Here is a 16,919-nt window from a genome sequence, read left to right as displayed (position 1 = left end):
GGGGGGGGGGGGCGGGAGGAAAAGAGCAGGGTGGAGAGAGTCAAAACCAAAGTTGTGTCTTTGGTGGTTGGAACTAATCCCCCAGCCCCTTCTCAGACTGGGCTTCAGCCTCCCCCGATACAACATCTCAACTCTCTGAGAAATAAACCGTGACTCTGTGAAAATGGCCTCCTTCAGGTCAAGTGAGAAGGCATGGGAGAGGTGGTGTGGTCAAGGATGGGGGCTGAGTCTGCAGGGCACAGCCATGCCCACCCTCAGTAGTGGAGATGCTGGCCCTAACCCAGGTAGTCCTGCCTCTCTGACCTGTGGTAGGAGTCGTGTCTTCATGGTCAAAGTGCTTACAGATCCAATCCTTCCCTGTCACTCTCCCAGGCTGACATCTGTCCCCAGCCCCAATTCAGAAAGAGGAGGCACACAACTCGGCCACCACAGCAGGGCCAGTCCAAGGGCAAGGGTTCTGGAATCCACAGGGAAGGGTAGCCACGGCCCCTCAGACCCCATGAGTGACAGCCCACAGGGCAGTTTCCAGGTTGGCCTCCATCCCTGGGCCACTCTGGGAGGTGGTAGACATCAAGGAGAGGGAAAAGTTGCCGAGTTATTGGTATGAAAGGGCTTTCTCTCTAGGTACCCCCACAAAAATAAATTTTGAAAAAATATGTATCCCATCTTGTACATTCTTAATTTGGCATTTAGTAAGTTTTCAAACATCCAAAGGATGTGATCTCTGGCATCTGGTAAATATTTACATTTTAAAATCAAACTACCACAACACTTTATAATACAATAAATGGAACCTAACAACACAGTGACTTAACACCCATCTATCGTTAACTCTAACTTTAACTCATCTGTAATCGAAAAAGAAAGTTGAACCAGCTCTTCATTAACAAGTGGAAATTGGTTGGCTGCAGTGGGACAGATGGCTGGGGACAGATGTCAGCCTGAGAGAGTGACACACCTGCAATCCTGGCCACTCATTGACTAAGGGAGACAGGTCACAAAGGGCTGGGAGGGTAGCCCAGTGACAGAGTATTTACCCAGGGCATGTGAGACCCTGGGTTCAATCCCCAGTGTCGCAAAAAAAGATAAAAAATTACACTATTTCCTTTCTCCCCCCCGCCCCGTTTATTTTTAAAATTTTTTTGTGGTTGTAGATGAACAGCATGCCTTTATTTTGTTTATTTATATGTGGTGCTGAGGATTGAACTCAGTGCTGCACATGTGCTAGGCAAGCGCTCTGCCACTGAGCTACAGCCCCAGCCCTCCCTGATTTATTTAATATTTATTTTTATGTGTTGCTGAGGTTCAAACCCAGTGCCTCACATATGCTAGGCAAGCGCTCTACCACTGAGCCACCACCCAGCCTGCGTTATTTCTTCTGTTATCTCATATCTTCATCCTTCTGCTCCTACAGAATTTTATAGTGATACAATACTTTTCATGGTTGAAAGTATTGTTAACCACTGAGCCACATCTCCAGCCTATGTTCTACAGACAGGGTCTCACTAAGTTGCTTAGGACCTCACTAAGTTGCTGAGGCTGGCTTTGGACTCTTAATCCTCCTGCCTCTGCCTCCTGAGCTGCTGGGATAACAATCCTTTCTTTTTTGCATTACTCATACATGCTAGACAAGGACTCTGCCATCGAGCTACATTTTGAAGCCCTTTCTTTCATCCTTCTTCATTCCTTCTTTTCCTTACTTCTTTCTTTCTTTTATTCCTTCCTTTCATTATTATTTTAAATTTTATTTTGAGACAGGGTCTTGTTAAGATGCCCAGGCTGGCCTGGAACTTTTGATCCTCCTGCCTTAACCTCCCAGGCAGTGGGGATTATGGGCTGTACCATTGCTCCCAGATGATCGAAAGTCTTGTAGCTCACATTCTCAAACTTATCTGCCACAAAATATGCTTTTGAATTGAAGATAAAGTACTTAATCTCCTGTGATCAAATGTTCTGTTTTTGAAACTATTCTAGAATAAGTATTACAACTTTTTTTATATATAAAATGTACTAACAATTGATTAGGGCAACATTAATTACTGAACATTTTTATAAGCGACCGTCAAGGCTAAAAAGAAACATTTATTGAAAACACACCTTAATGAAATCCATAGTTCAATTGCTCATGATTCTATGGATAATTTTACTGCAAGAATGAATTAGAACTCAAGATCAATTTTTTTTTTCTGTTTTTCATTTTTGCTAGCTATGTGTGCTGAGGAGGCTTTTCAAATAAATAAGCAGACACTATAGCAATGCCACTCAATTTTCTATAATCTTTCTGAGATGTTTGCCCCAAATTGCATGTCAGCTTGTCATCAAAAATGATCTCTCAGTTGACCACTTAAGTCCTTTTTACATTTGACTGAAAAAAAAAAAAAAACAAAAAAACCATGAAATGATCAGGCTTACAGTGGCCTTTGTTTCCCTGGTCCCGGCTCTTTCAGTGTCTCACCACGCACCCTGGTGTCTCAGGTTGTGTTGGCTGGGGGCGACTGGTGAAGGGTTTTAATGTGGGACAGGCTGGGCACAAGCCCTGCTTCTCTTGTCAGGTGGGAGAGGCAGCTAGGATGCCCACCTTGCTTTCTCAGGACACAGAGCTCAAGCACCTCTTGGACACCGACCCCCCTGAGGTGCAGCGATGACCACATCTATTAGCATCACAGATGCTCTTGAAAAGAGGTGCAAATGGTTCAGCCCAAAAGGCCACTTGGAAAGCTCTGTTCAGAGGAAGAGACTGAGTTGGATGCTCATCAGAGTAGACACTGTCAGCCTCAGTGCCACTCCCCTGTCACTCATCAGTGCTCCTCAACACAGTCATTGGCTTGTTATCCCTCCTGTCGTGATCTCTGCTAGGAGGCTAGACCTACTCAGTCCATCACCATGAAGAGCATTAAATTTTCCAGACTTTTTTCTAGCAGTTTCTGTCCTGTTCTCTTTCTGGTTGGGTAGAGATTCCACCCTAGCACAGCACCCCCTTGTTACCTGGACTCCAGGTCACGGCCCCCACAGAGCTCTGCCCTTGACATTCATGGGAGCCATTAGGCCATCTCACTGGGTCCCCACTGGTTATCCTCATTAGGGGTCTGCTCTTTGCAGCCACGCCAGTTCTCATTAGTGTCTGCTTCGGAGCTGGCAGTCACTTGCTGAATGGCCTTCCTGGAAAGTAGCCTCATTAGCAGACTCTCCTTTGTAGCAAGGAACTTCCAGCAACCAGAACCTGAGGGCCCTTGGACTCCTTGGTTAACCCTTCCACACACCCTGGTTTAGGAAGCTGGGGAAGACTTGCGTTCATGAGGGGATTCCTCACTCCAGCCGAGTCCCATGCCCAGTGACACACACAGAGCCCTGACCCCAGCCCCAATCATCAAAGTGGGGCCAAAAAGTGTCTGCTGGGGTAGCCACTAAATCACAGATATGGCTTCAGGAGTGGTGAGTGATGAGCATCTGTGGGGCCAGAACTGGAAGGTGAGCCTGGAGGGTCCATGAAGGAGGTGCTACCTGAGGCCAGAAGAGCCCTGGTTCTCTATGGAGGATGGCTGGCCAGCATCAGAGAAGATGGTTGTAAGATGGATCCAAGACATTGACAGAAAGTGACCCCAACATGCAGGCTGCGTAGAGATGGACACACACAGCTCTCTGGTGTGGAGGCAAACACTCCTGCGGCTGCAGAGGGAGGCCCGGGTGACTGTGAGCTGTGTGCATGAAATGAAAGCATGGAGACTCCCAGAAACATGCAAATCAACCCCAAGACAGATGGACACACAGCCATCTGTCATTCACTGTCCGTTAATTTGACACCCATGTGGTCCAGCAATGGAAATGATGGGCAAAGGGCAGGTCACTCTTTCAAGACACTCAGAAACCTTGGGAAGAAATGGCTCTGAAACCAGCACGAAGTGAAAACAGGAAAGAGACCTGGGCCTCTGCTCCTGCTGGGTGGGTCTCTGGTGTCCACTTCCGCATGACACAGGGCAGGGAGAGACAGCAGCCTGCACCTGTCCTTGGACCTCTGCTTTGTCTGGGTTGCCTGGCCCACACCCAAGGCGGCTAAGCCAGATGGGGCTCCTGGGCACAACAGCCTGTACTGCCCTCCATTGCCCTCCACTGTCCTCCACTGCCCTCCCACTTCCCACCACTTACCTCCCAGGCCCTGGGGCTCCTGGACACCACACAGACTGCTCTTGCATCTTGAGCATCTTCAGGGCCCACAGGCAGGTGGAGAGCAGGTGCAAGGAGGTGCTGGAGGGGCTGTCCTAGGAGGGACAGGTGCAGGGACTGGTGAAGGGCATGCTCAGGCCATCCATTCACGTGTTATGGGGCACCTGAGAGCAGCTGCAGGTCCCTGAGGCACTGGGGAGAATCCTGTCCTTGAGTGACATTTCAGCCAGGGGCAGGAGAGTCCTGTGGTTAAGAGGTATGCCGTGGTGGAACTGGTGGCTGAGGGGAAGGAGTGCAGGAGAGAACTAAAGAAGCCAGACCCCTCCAGCCACAGAGCCTCTTGAGGGGGCTGCTGGACCTCCCTTGCAGCCAACAGGGTGGTGGTGGCTACAGGTTTTGGAAGTTGGTCTTTCCAGGCTCGGTGGCAACTAGGAATCTGCAAGCTTCCCAAGCCCTTCACCAGTTCCGATTGCCATCTGTGTGGGAGCCAGCACACAAGGACACCAGCCCTGTCTCTTCTTCCCACTACATTATACACCCACGCTTGTATACTGCAGAAAGTGAAGGTGAGACCTTTTTGGAAACATCTAAGGGTAGCAGGAGAGGAGGAGACATGTTTAAAACATGTAAATTTACTCATCAATATGCCTAGTAGGGTTTCCAGGCTCTGCCCCTAAGACACCACTAAATCTCCAGAGGGGGCTGTGCCACTTAGAGATGTTAATTAGCAGGTGTAGCAGGTGGAATGGGTGGAAGGCGGGCTGACATTGCTGCCCTACGCTCAGCAGAGATGAGTTTCCTTCAGATTTCCTGCTGGGAATTCCTTTTCTTTTCCTTTTTTCTTTCTTTTCTTTTTTTTTTTTTTAATTTCTTAAATTTTCTGGGTACTGGGGATTATTGAACCCACTATAACTCTACCATTCTACCACTGAGACAGGGTCTTGCTAACCAGGCCCAGGCTGGCCAGAACTTGCAATCCTCCTGCCTCAGCCCCCGAGTCCCTGGGATTACAAGCGTGCACCCACCTTGCTCCGGGTTTCTTCAGTCAGGCCTTAAGGCCCTGCCCTCAGGGGCTGTAGTTTGATGGGAGAGCCCACCATCTGGGTGGCCTTAGGATCCACCAGAAACTTCTGCCAAATGGCTCTTTCCAGGGAGCTTTCCTACCAGCGCCAGGCAGACCTGGACCCTTTGAGGGCTTTTCTAGCAATCTTTGCAAGCTCCAGAGCCAGGCTGGGAATTATTCCTGGGGACACATGCCATCATTTATGCCCACAGCAAAAGCTCTACCCCCACTGGAAATCTAGACATGCTCTTTGAATAAACTGGCCTTCCTATTGTCCCACCCAGACCTAGACGAACCCATAGGCTGGACTCCAGTGCTAGCCAGAAAGACAGACTACTAGCTCCACATGCGGGAAAACCCATTGTCAGGCTCCATACCTGGCCCCCACGCCCTCCCCACCCTCCACTCCACTGGGTTGCCAGTGTCCCCTCTTCTTCACTTCACACACATGACCATCTGGGAGCATGAGAGCCTTCACCTACCCTCCAGACTCCCCCACAGGTGTCCCCAGACTAACCTCACCTGAGGAGCCCCAGGCCTGGTTGGAGCCTGACTTCCTGCGGGCAAAGGATACATGCTGTCCTTCACCAGTTCTTAAAGGTGGGACCAGACATGGGTGGCTCCAGCTAGCCTGGGTTTATACCTATGGTCCTGGTGCAGGTACTAGCACGCCTTTTACTCTCAGGTGTCCTGATTTGCATGACACATTTTATGACCACCCTACCTAAACCCCACATTTATCTGAGCCCATGGTAGGGGCCACAAATGCTGTTTGAATAAATGAAAATGGAGGCCATATCCACAGGAAATTCTAAATGTTAGCTACTGCACTTTGGGATGATAATTAAAGTAGAAGGAACCTTCTGAGGCCAAGTCCCATCTTAATATCTTCTGGTTGTGCAATTGAGTAAGCAAAGGAGGGAGGAACTAAGGATTCTCAACCAGGAAGAAAACTGTCCTTCAGCCTCTGCTGTGAATACAACAAAGTAATTGTGCTTCTTAATTATCTCTGCAGGGTGCCGAGTAAGGTCCCCCTCTGGTTCCCAGAGGTCCACCCTCAATAAACAACCTGGCATCATGAATCTCCAGGGAGATACCTTTGGACCCCGGAAGGCAAAAAAATGTGCAGACTCATCATTCTTTGGCTGAGGCTGGCTTTGAACTCGTGATCCTGTTGCCTCAGCCTCCCAAGCCACTGGGATTACAGGTGTGTGCCATGGCATCCATCACAACTTATATTCTGTTTTAAGAAGACATCCCATATGCTATGAAGTGTTAGGTGCTAGAGAAGAAAAGGAAGGAGATAAGCAGCCCATTTCACGGTGTGCATGGAGGGAGGGAAAATTCAGGGCTCTGTGGAAACTTAAGGTCCAACTCTGGGGAGGCCTCACCCAGTGAACCTTGAGGTCCTGAAGAATCAGCAGTTATGAGGGAATGATGGGTGGTGGTGCTGGAGCAGGAAGGAGGACTGTGTGAGCCTTGTGGGGTCTAGGAGAGGGGCAGAACCTGGAGGTGTTATTTTTGAAATAAAAGCCACCGAATTTGGGGGGAGAATGGGATTACCTCACTCACTGCTGCGTGGAAGATTGATCTTCAAGGGGCAAGGGCACAAGCCGGGAGACAAGTCTTTCACAATAAACCAGATGGGTGATGATGGTGGCTGGGCCCAGGATGATGGTGAAGGTGGGGAGAAGCAGCCTGATTCTGGACGCAGGGTGCAGGGGGAGCTGAGGGCCTGGATGCAGCAGGGAAGGGGTGTGTCGTTGGCAAGCTTGCTTCACAATTCCTTTCCAGAAAATGGCAAGTCTGGGCTCAATTTTTCTTAATGTTTTAAATCTTTTGAGATTTTTCCTTACTCATGATTTCATTCTACTTAATCTGTAAATTAACTCACTCTCAGATGCCGAACAGTGAGTTTTGATGAGCCAAAAAAGGTTTTAATCAGTCTAAATTGTTTTAGTTAGCATAACTGCTTATGCGCAATTATCGGTGGTTGAGTTTAAGACCTAACAAATGCTGGCACCGGCTGAGATAACGCTACAAAGCTCCCTTCTGCTTTAGGTTCTAGGTGGTAGAAAAGAAGGGCAGAGCACTTGGGCTCCCAAAGAGAACAGGGCTCCTCCTCCTGGCCTAGCATTTGGGAATGGAGAATGAAGAGTAGCCATCCCAGCTGGACACAGGAAAGGCAGGACTAGAGTCCAGCTAGCTTTATTTGCAGCATCGAGCTCAGGGTACCTCTCTGCTCTTCAGCCCCACAACCCCCATCCAGCAAGAACATGACTCCCTAACAGTCAGGGAAATCCCACTGCTTATCATCCCGCCCCCTTTGCTTTACTATCTCACTGGATGGAAGGTTCTTATAAATTTGCAGTCTCAAAGACCTCTGCCAGGAGAGAAAGTTCCAGCATTTCCCACGGCAAGAAAGTTCCCTAGTACAATAGTAGTAGTGGAGTAGTGGCTCTCCTAAGGGACTTAAAAAAAAAAAAAAATGATGCTTTGGATCCACCCAGAGACATGGGTAGAGGTGGAGCCCAGGCACAAGTATTTTTTAAAGCTCAGGTGATTTTTTTTTTTTTTTTTTGGTACCAGGGATTGAACTCAAGGGCACTTAATCACTGAGCCACATCCCCAGTCCTTTTGTATATATATATATTTTTAACTTTGAGACAGGGTCTCGCTAAGTTGCTGATGTTGGCTTTGAACTTGTGATCCTCCCGCCTTGGGATTACAGAAGCTCAAGTTAGTTAACACAGCCAAGGTTGAAAAAACAGACCTAACTAACATCTTTTAAGGAGGTAGGTAACAGGTTTAAAAAGGTGTGTCCTTCAACATTCAAGGAAGATAATAAACTAACCAGATGAGAGGACCATGACACTAGCTCAGAAAGAGACCCTTAGGGAGCAGGGTTAGGCCAAAGGCCAACCCTGGCAAAGCCCTCAAATCACATCTGAAGTTCTGGAGAAGAAATTAATTCCACCCACATAGTCTTAACATGATTACCACTTACGGGCAGCCCAATAACCAAGACTTATTGAACAGGCAACAAGAGGGGAATTTTGAGGAGTAGTAATATCATTCATGTATTCACTTACCGAATCTTCAACTAAATTTCATTTTAGTGTTGGCCGAATGCCAAAAACACCTGCCTCACACATACACTATCAGCAACAATGCTGGTGCCAGGCTGTGCAGCATGACCAGGCTCTCTAAGCTTCCTGTCCTTGCCCAGGCAGTCACAGGTGGTCTTCTCTTGGCTCACTCCAGTGCAGCCATATTTAAGCCTAATTCAGATTTATCATCTGGTCCTTTTAGATTCCACAAGACCACTATTACCCTGACCCCGAGGTTATCCTGGCAAGAAGATAGTAAATGACCTGACTTCTTAAATAACTTGGCAAGTTCTTATCACAAAGTACTTGGGACACTTGATATCTGTAGTAGCATCTCATGAAATGAGTAAGATCATTTCTATATGACTTGGTGATAGGTTCCTTTTGTGGAATATCCATCTATATTTGCTGTTTGAGCTGTTAAACAATATTAAAAGTGCTGGATTCCTGCAAGAGCCAGGCATATGCACTCCTCTCTAGACATAATTGCACATGAAATTTGACTGAACATCTTCAAGTCCAATTAAGTCTTAAAGAAACTTCCATATATTCCACATAAACTAATTAGGATCTGAGTCTTCCCCATCACTATTTGGTGTTTTTTTGTTTGTTTGTTTGTTTGTTTGTTTTGGGGGGGGGAGCAGGGAGTGAGAAGTAAGAGTAGCTTTTGAGATACTCTACTTACCTAGCTGTGTTCAAGCAGTCCAGTTTGACACAAAACAAAAATAATTTTGAAAGACCTCAGGGGATCAAACCTGTGCTTGGTGAAAATCTTAGGCTTGGGCATAAGTGTGCAAGTATGTGTGTGTGTGTGTGTGTGTTCATTCTTGTGTATAAACAGCTTCTTCATCTAGAATGTAAGAACACAGCTCTTCCCTCATCTATGCTTGAAATCAGGCACACAGGAACAGTACAGACAGAACCAGGAAGCTCCACTATCAGCCCATAGTCCTCACTTGGTGATAGAAATCTCCTTGGAGACTTGTTCTCCTGGGAGGAATCAAGCACTGCCCCCTAGAGGAGGAAGAGAGTGTGGTGGGCCTGCAGATCTAACACTCAGCGTCTACCCCTGACAAATGTGTTTGCCAGTGAGAAGTGAAGACAGCTTCGGTTCCAATCCCTTTAGGAACCAAGGTAGGCAATTCCACTATTTAATATATTTTCCCCATTAATGAGCTCATAACAATCTGTGGTGATTGCTTCATTATGGAGGCACTTACTGTAAAAGGAAGAAAATAAATGGGAGAAGCAAAGAACCCCACTGCCACACGAGAACACAGGGTTCTGTGCCCCATTATGAGCTTGATGACAGGAAATGTGAGGTGAGAGGTAATCCTGGAAAATGAAGACTCAGTTTACTTAAAATCTCATTTCCTTCTAATTTAATGATGAATGTTTATAAAAGCACCAGATAGAGGAAGAATAAGTTTTCTTCCTACAGAGGTTTGTTCAAGACTCTGGAAACTGGGGTGTAGCTCGGTGATGGAGCATTTGCCTAGCTAAGGCTTGAGTTAGATCAAAAAGTTATTGCTGCAAAAGTAAGACTCATCCGTGGACTATTTACTAAAAACCTACTATGTACAGCACTGTGATAGGCATCACCAGAGATGAGATGCAAGAAAGAATCCTATTCTTACTTTGCATCTAAGATATCACAGCTTTGATTGCTCTTTATACCCAAGACAAAGAAAAGCTTTCTGGAGGCCACCACTCCCCTCCCAGCACCTGTGGCAGGAAGTTAGGATACTAGTTACTAGATAAGGTTCAAACTCTGCAAATATAGAGCTGCTCAAATTTGCAACCTCTTGACTTTTTTCCTTAAAAATAAACATACCTTCTGAATGTTCTGTACAAAAATACAATAATAGTAAAATACCTTAAAGACTAAGTAAAAAACTTCCAGAATCAAGATGCAATGATGGTTGAGAATGCTAAGTTGGACAAGACAGATGGTGCTTCTCTAGCATCAGGAACCCAACGGTTCCCAGGACTACAGTGAAGCCAAGAATGAAGCACACCTCAAAATAGGGGGTGTTTCTGTCAACTCACCACTTCCCGTGACCCACACATAGGGCCCCAACGCCAACACCGGCACGCTGAGGCCTCCCACCCACAGCTCCTGCTGTCTAGCCCCACTTCAGCCTTTTCCAGAAGTCACTCTTGTCTCTAGCACCATGCATCACTTTGTTGGAAAAAGAAAATAGAAAAGGCCAATCTATAAACACAAAAAGTAGATTAGTGGTTCCTCAGAGCTTCGGCTAGAATGGGAAATGATAGTAAATGGGCATGTGAGTTTTTGGAGTGGTGGCAATGTTCTAAAATTGGATTGAGGTGGCAGTTGCACAGCTCTGTAAATCTATTAAACAGCAGTGAATTACACTTAGTACAGGCTAAATCTATGTATGTAAATTATATCCCAAAATTATGCTGTTGATTTTTAAAGCAAATTAATCATGTCTAATATTAAGCCATAAGCATGTCTGATGGGAGAAGTAGCTTTGTTGAAAAAGTGGAAACACAGACCAATGAATTATAAACTGTTCAGAATTCCTTCAACTTTAATTGTGGGGGTAAAATCAGGCAGTCACTAGGATACAATACAGTTCCTGGGAGTAATAACAATGCTGCTGTTTTGGTAAAGTGGACGTGATAAGAATTATTTTATTTTTTTATTTAGAACAAGCTGTCAAAAGTTGCCAAGGTTTTTCTCATTCCTCGATTGTTTCTTTTTTGCCAGTTTCTTGCCCTTCAAAAAGAGGATACCTGGCCTCCACATCAACCCACGTGATGCTGCCATTGGCCAGATCGCGGACAACACTGGGCAGTTCAGAGACCTGGGGGAAAAGGAAAAAGAAATCCAAGTAGCAACCAACTTACTTAGATTTTCAAAAGGAGGGTATACCCTGAAATCAGGAGGTAGTGCACAGTATGGAGCTGAAACAACATGGATATGACAAGGTCCTTTTATAAGCTGGGCCTTCGTGATGTTTCCTGTCATCCCCCTGAGTCCTTTACTTAATCACACTCACTCTTCTCCCAGGTCTGGATTCATGCTCTTCCTCGGGCTCACAAAGCCCAGGAACTCCCCTAGATAACTCGATTCTGCCACAAGGCCTTTCTCGCTATTCTAAATCTCCACGTTCAATTGAAATGACTTCATGTGCATGTCCGAGGCTGTGTGTTCAGTCCCTAGCACCACAAAAAAAAAAAAAGAAAAGAAAGAAATATGTGTGTTAAATTTAATTCTAAGAACAGGAGCTCTTAACATCTGACCTCTTAATTAAGAAGAGTCAACCAAGTACCATGTTTGAAGGGAGTCAGGCGAGCCTGCTGTTCCTCAGGTGTAAGTGAACACTGGCTGCCACACAGCAGTGGTCCTCAAGCTTGAGTGCCATCAGAATCACGTACAGGGCTTGTTAACACCTCCCCTGCCTTCTCCTCTCCCTCTACAACTTCCTGTTTCTGATTTAATAGGTTGAGGGTAGAGATTCTGCTGATCTACTGCATTCCCAGGTGATACTGATGTTGCTGGTCCAGGGACCACTCTCTGAGAACCACAGACATGGGAATGCGGGTGCTGAGTAGCCAAATCTGGTTGTTTGCAAAAAGATAAGCTAGAAATCCATGACATGTGAAGTAGATCATAAACTCCTTTGGAAAAAAAGCAGTTTTGTATTTTCCTCATTACTCTCTATCAAGCTGAGCACATAACTAAAAACCTGTTCTAAGCCAGGCAATTGTCCATTAAAGTGGCCACTTTGTACTTTCCCCCTTTTTTTTGCAGGAGGTAGGGGCGTGGAGGGATGGTAACCGGGATTGAACTCAGGGGTACTCGACCATTAAGCCACATCCCCAGCCCTATTCTGTATTTTTTTTATTTAGAGACAGAGTCTCACTTTTGCTGAAGTTGGCTTTGAACTCGCGATCCTCCTGCCTCAGCCTCCTGAGCCGCTGGGATTACAGGCGTGGGCCTGATTGTCCTTTTCCTTACCATGCTCATTCCCCTTCTGTGCTTGTCCCAGTCCATGATTCCCTTCTATTAACTAAAATTCTGAAACATTACTCTCTGTTTCGGATGGACTAACATAGAAATATAAAGATAAAAATGTCTAAACCCCCAGAAGCCTGCCAATAAAACTATGGCAACAGCTTCTGGGGATCACACTTCTCTCACCTAGTAAACAAACAACTATAAAAGCAAATAGATGGAGAATGAGCCCAGAGCAATCTAAATGGCTATAAAATATTACAGAGGTACTAATGGATACTTTCATAATTAAGCCAAACAGATTTGGGGATCTGGGCATTGTCTGATACAAGTCTATCAATAAAATTATAAAGAAAAAAAGAAAGGAAAGGGAGCATAAATACATCGAAATCCAACTCACACCAATAGGAAGTAGTGTTCATTCCTAAGACTAAACTGCCAAAAAGAAGACCAATTACCTCTGCTCTTATCTGCCGCATGGAGTCTCGGTCCCTCAGCGTTGCAGTGTGAGGCGTTTTATTCACTGTATCGAAGTCAATGGTGATGCCAAAAGCCACCCCAATCTCATCAGTCCTGGCATAGCGCCTCCCAATTGACCCAGAGGAATCATCGACTTTATGAGACACACCATTCCTAGTCAGGGCTTCCGCTGTCCAAAATAAATAAAATAAATTATAAAAAAATGAGAGAGTAAATTCTGACATCATCTGAATGCTTCTTACAAGCTCAGGAAACTTGTAAAAAGAATCAAGACATGAGAGAAACAAATTCCACTTATGAAGGAAAGAAAAATCCAAGATGATGAATAAACCCCTTGCTGGAGTCCAAGTGTTTCCTCTCATCTACGTCTGACACAGCTGTGGGGTATGGGCTGATCAAGGCACCAGGCCAGAAGGCAGGTCCTGACTCCACTACCTTCATATGCATGGCCCTGAGGAGTTCAAGGGATTCTTCTGCCTCCCTACTCTGAAATACATGGGCAGCATCAGATGACACCTGGGTCCAGTTCAGTGCCATGGACTCAGTGGCTGTAGATACATTGGAGCTGCTACTCTTCACTCAGGCTGCCTGATGAAGAGAGCAGAAGGGCTTCATGAGAAGCCACTAAATCTGACTCTTGAGTCCTACTGTGACTCACTCAATGCTGGAATAAAACATCTTGAAAAGCACATTCTTTTAGAAATAGGAGCAGAAGCTAAATCGCTTAGATTTATGCTTATTCAATCTATACTTTTATTGAAATAAATGATACATTTCCCAAAATCTAGTCTACTTGATGGTGTTCCCATGGAGATTACCCAATTGGATTTGCTTACATAATTCCTTGACAAATGGCATGAACTCCTGGTTTTGGCTCAGTGGAAGGACGGAACATTTGAATGGAGCAACCACAGCGGGGAAACTGAAGAACTGGAAGGTTTAAAAAGAAATAAATCCAAACATATTAGTTTATAAATATCTAAATGTCAATGTCCCAAACCATAAGACGTTACACACAGTGGGTGTCCAAGCATAATTTCACTATCGAAATGCCAGAAAACATGGCATGAAAAACAGTGTTATAAAGAGAAACAACAGGAGAACCAGAATCAAAAAAAAATTCACTGATAGCTTTGAATTTGGGTGATCTTGGTAAATTCTTTCTGAACCTTAGTTTCTCTACCTAAAAGCCGATCTCTACCATTTTCTCTAATTCACAAGACCACTGCACTGACAACTCCTGGAGCAGTGGCACACATCTGTAATCCCAGCAATTCAGGAAGCTAAGGTAGGAGGATCACCAAGTTCAAGCCCAGTCAAGGCAAATAAGCAAGACTCTGTCTCAAAAAATTTAAAAAGTCTAGGGATGCAAGTCAGTGCTGGAGTACCCCTGGGTGCAGTCCTCAGTAGAGCAAAATGAGAATGACACAGATTCCTATTTGGTGCCCCTTTGGCATTAAAGCTTAACTAAACTTTAATGCCAAGCAATGACCAATATTCCACTGTAAGTGAACTTTGTGCTCCAGTAACAAGGCTGCCCACATCACAGAATGCTAGAATTCTCTCTCCTCCTCCATCCTGTGATATGATAATTCTATTTAATTTGAGAGAGAAGGCCTGCTTTTATAGGAAATAATTTCTTGAACTTCACTAGCAATGTTTCAATACCAAATTTATAGGCAAATGGATCATGAGACTAGGTGCTAATAATTTAGAAACATTTTTGGCTTCCCATAGCCTAATCAAATTTCTCTTCATGAGAATATGGGACTCTATGCAATTCATAAAACACTGCAACTAATTTATGCCTATTTAGCCTTTATGAAATGTCTTTTAAAGCTCCAGTTATATAAATATTGTTAGATTCAAAGGAACAAAAGATATTTTAAAACCCTTTTTATTAGAAAAATAATCAGGAAAAGCATGAAGCAAACTTGACATCTAAAAAGAATACCTCAGTTACACATATCATCATTCCTCAAAAAGGACCAAGGCTTACACTTGTATGGCTGCTGCCCGGCCCAGGTTCTTAGTATCTGCCCAATGAATGAGGAACTATTCCTTCATGACAGGAAATGAAGATGCAACTTTAGGGCAGAGATTAAAAGAGCAACTTTATTAGCTACATATTACAATAGTGTGCCAGACCTTTTAAAAACACTGGCACCTACAGCTCACCAGTTCATTCCTCAAGGTTAAATGCCCTGGAATGAATCAGAGTTGAGGTTCAACATTACATACGTGCTCAGCTTTACAACGGTCAAGCAAATTACACTATTTCTTTCAGTTTATTTAATATATACACTCTCTCCTTTTAAGCCACTTCTGAGTAGTTTGCCTAAAACCCTCCCCCTAGAAATTAAAGGAATATAATTTCTGCAAGCAGAGCAGAGGTGAGAAAGATGAGGTAAGGCAGAATGAGAAGATAAAAGTGAAAGGCATGGAGCCATGACTCAAAAGCATCAGAACCAAAACTAAACTTGCAGGAGCTGATGAGACTTCTCATAAACATCTATCTCCACTCTGAACACCAGGAAAGCTATCTCCCAGATATTGCCTGACTTATGGCCTGTCAGACCCACACACTGGAATTGTACGTGATTCTTATTTAACAACACAAAATCCCACAGATCCCTGGGTCTCAGGCCTAAAAAAATTGAAATCAATGGAATAGAACCTAGGAATTTACATAATTAGTCCAAAAGTATGCCAGACAATTTGATGCAATTTGAAAGTAAGGGAGATACAGAAGGACTCAGGCAGTCAGGGAAAGATGGTGAGTGAGGAGGTCAGGGGCAGGGGCAGAACAAAGGAGCATGGAGAGGGTGTTCTGATGAGGTCAACTTCCTGCTCATGGACACAAACAGGGGACCCAGTCAGACAGACACTTCCACACCAGTATTCCTAAGCGGAGGATCCAATAGTAAAACAAAAACAGATGCATGGAAAAGGGGGTACCAATCAATAGTAGTGAGGAGTGTGTGGACAAGGGAGGAGATAAGGAAAGGAGGAAATTCTAGAAACCATTAAAAAAACAGGCCAAAATTTCCCCCACAGGATTCCCAGCTCTGGGGCTCCTTCTCTTGGGAGAAGTCTATCTCTGTATCTGTTGCTTTTGCAACAAATCTACTTCTTGCTTGCTATCTCTGTGTCCTGTTCTTCAATTCTTTGCTGAATAGAGACAATGAACCCAGCACCCCTAGACAGTAACAAAAGAGTTCCCTTGAATGCTTTACAAGTATATAGACACAGTTTGGTGGTTTTGTCCAATTCTATGAGATTTCTCATCATTCCCAATTTCCTGAAAATGAGTATATCCAGAAAATACCATTCCCTCCACCAATGCAATACAGTTACCCATATTTGTTCTTAGAACTAGGAGCACCAGGCAACTACAACAATGGCTTCCGGAATAACCACATGCTGAAACTCAGAATGAAAGTACTTTGTTTTGTAAAGAGTTAAACAAAGATGAGAGCACACATCACTAGCATATGACAGTAAATAATAACTAATGGATCATTCCTGTCTTATTGATGTATTTCAATAAGTTTTATTTTCTGACACTCCAAAGGAAGAGCACACCACACAGGACAGCTTACCGTTCTCTGCTCATCTCCCTCTCTTACATGGAAGGTATGTTCTAATACAGTATACATGATCCTGCCCAGGCCAAAGGAGGGTTCGATTACACTTGGAACAACTTCTTCCACTGTATAAGAAAAATTCAAAAAAATAAAAAAATAAATAAAAAAAAAAGAAAAATTCAATGACATTCTCTCAAATACCAAATAATACACTTTGGATCCTCGCTAAACAATTTTTAGCACTACATATATCTCTACTCTAGATGGATTCTGATCTCTCTACATCATGGCAAAAAACAGAACATTCATAAAAGCCATTTTCCAACAGGCATAGTGGCATACACCTATAATCCCAACTACTCAGGAGGCTAAGGAAGGAGGATCACAAGCTTGAGGCCAGCTTTGGCAACAGATAAAGACCCTGTCTCAAAAAAATTAAAAGGGCTGGGGATGTAATACAGAGGTAGAGTGCCCTTGGGTTCAATCCTTAGTACCACCAAAAAAAAAAAAAAAAAAAAAAAAAAAAAAAA

General features: G+C 44.5%; 1 protein-coding gene across 1 annotated transcript in view; it reads right to left on the bottom strand.

Moving 5' to 3' along the window:
• Positions 1-10,860: 10,860 nt before the first annotated feature.
• The window catches only part of Gars1 (glycyl-tRNA synthetase 1), a 40,594-nt gene continuing 34,535 nt past the window's right edge, over positions 10,861-16,919 (bottom strand). The window contains exons 14-17 of the mRNA XM_015490189.2: positions 16,405-16,514; positions 13,639-13,732; positions 12,781-12,971; positions 10,861-11,168 (exon numbers count right to left, since the gene is read on the bottom strand). Of these exons, the coding sequence (XP_015345675.1) occupies positions 11,043-11,168; positions 12,781-12,971; positions 13,639-13,732; positions 16,405-16,514 (521 nt within the window). The 3' untranslated portion in view covers positions 10,861-11,042. The remainder of the gene's footprint in view (positions 11,169-12,780; positions 12,972-13,638; positions 13,733-16,404; positions 16,515-16,919) is intronic.

This window comes from Marmota marmota, unplaced genomic scaffold (genome assembly GCF_001458135.2).
Source record: "Marmota marmota marmota unplaced genomic scaffold, marMar, whole genome shotgun sequence".
Taxonomy (NCBI): domain Eukaryota; kingdom Metazoa; phylum Chordata; class Mammalia; order Rodentia; family Sciuridae; genus Marmota; species Marmota marmota.
Note: the sequence above shows the minus strand (reverse complement) of the source record. Positions and strands in the feature narration are given on the sequence as shown.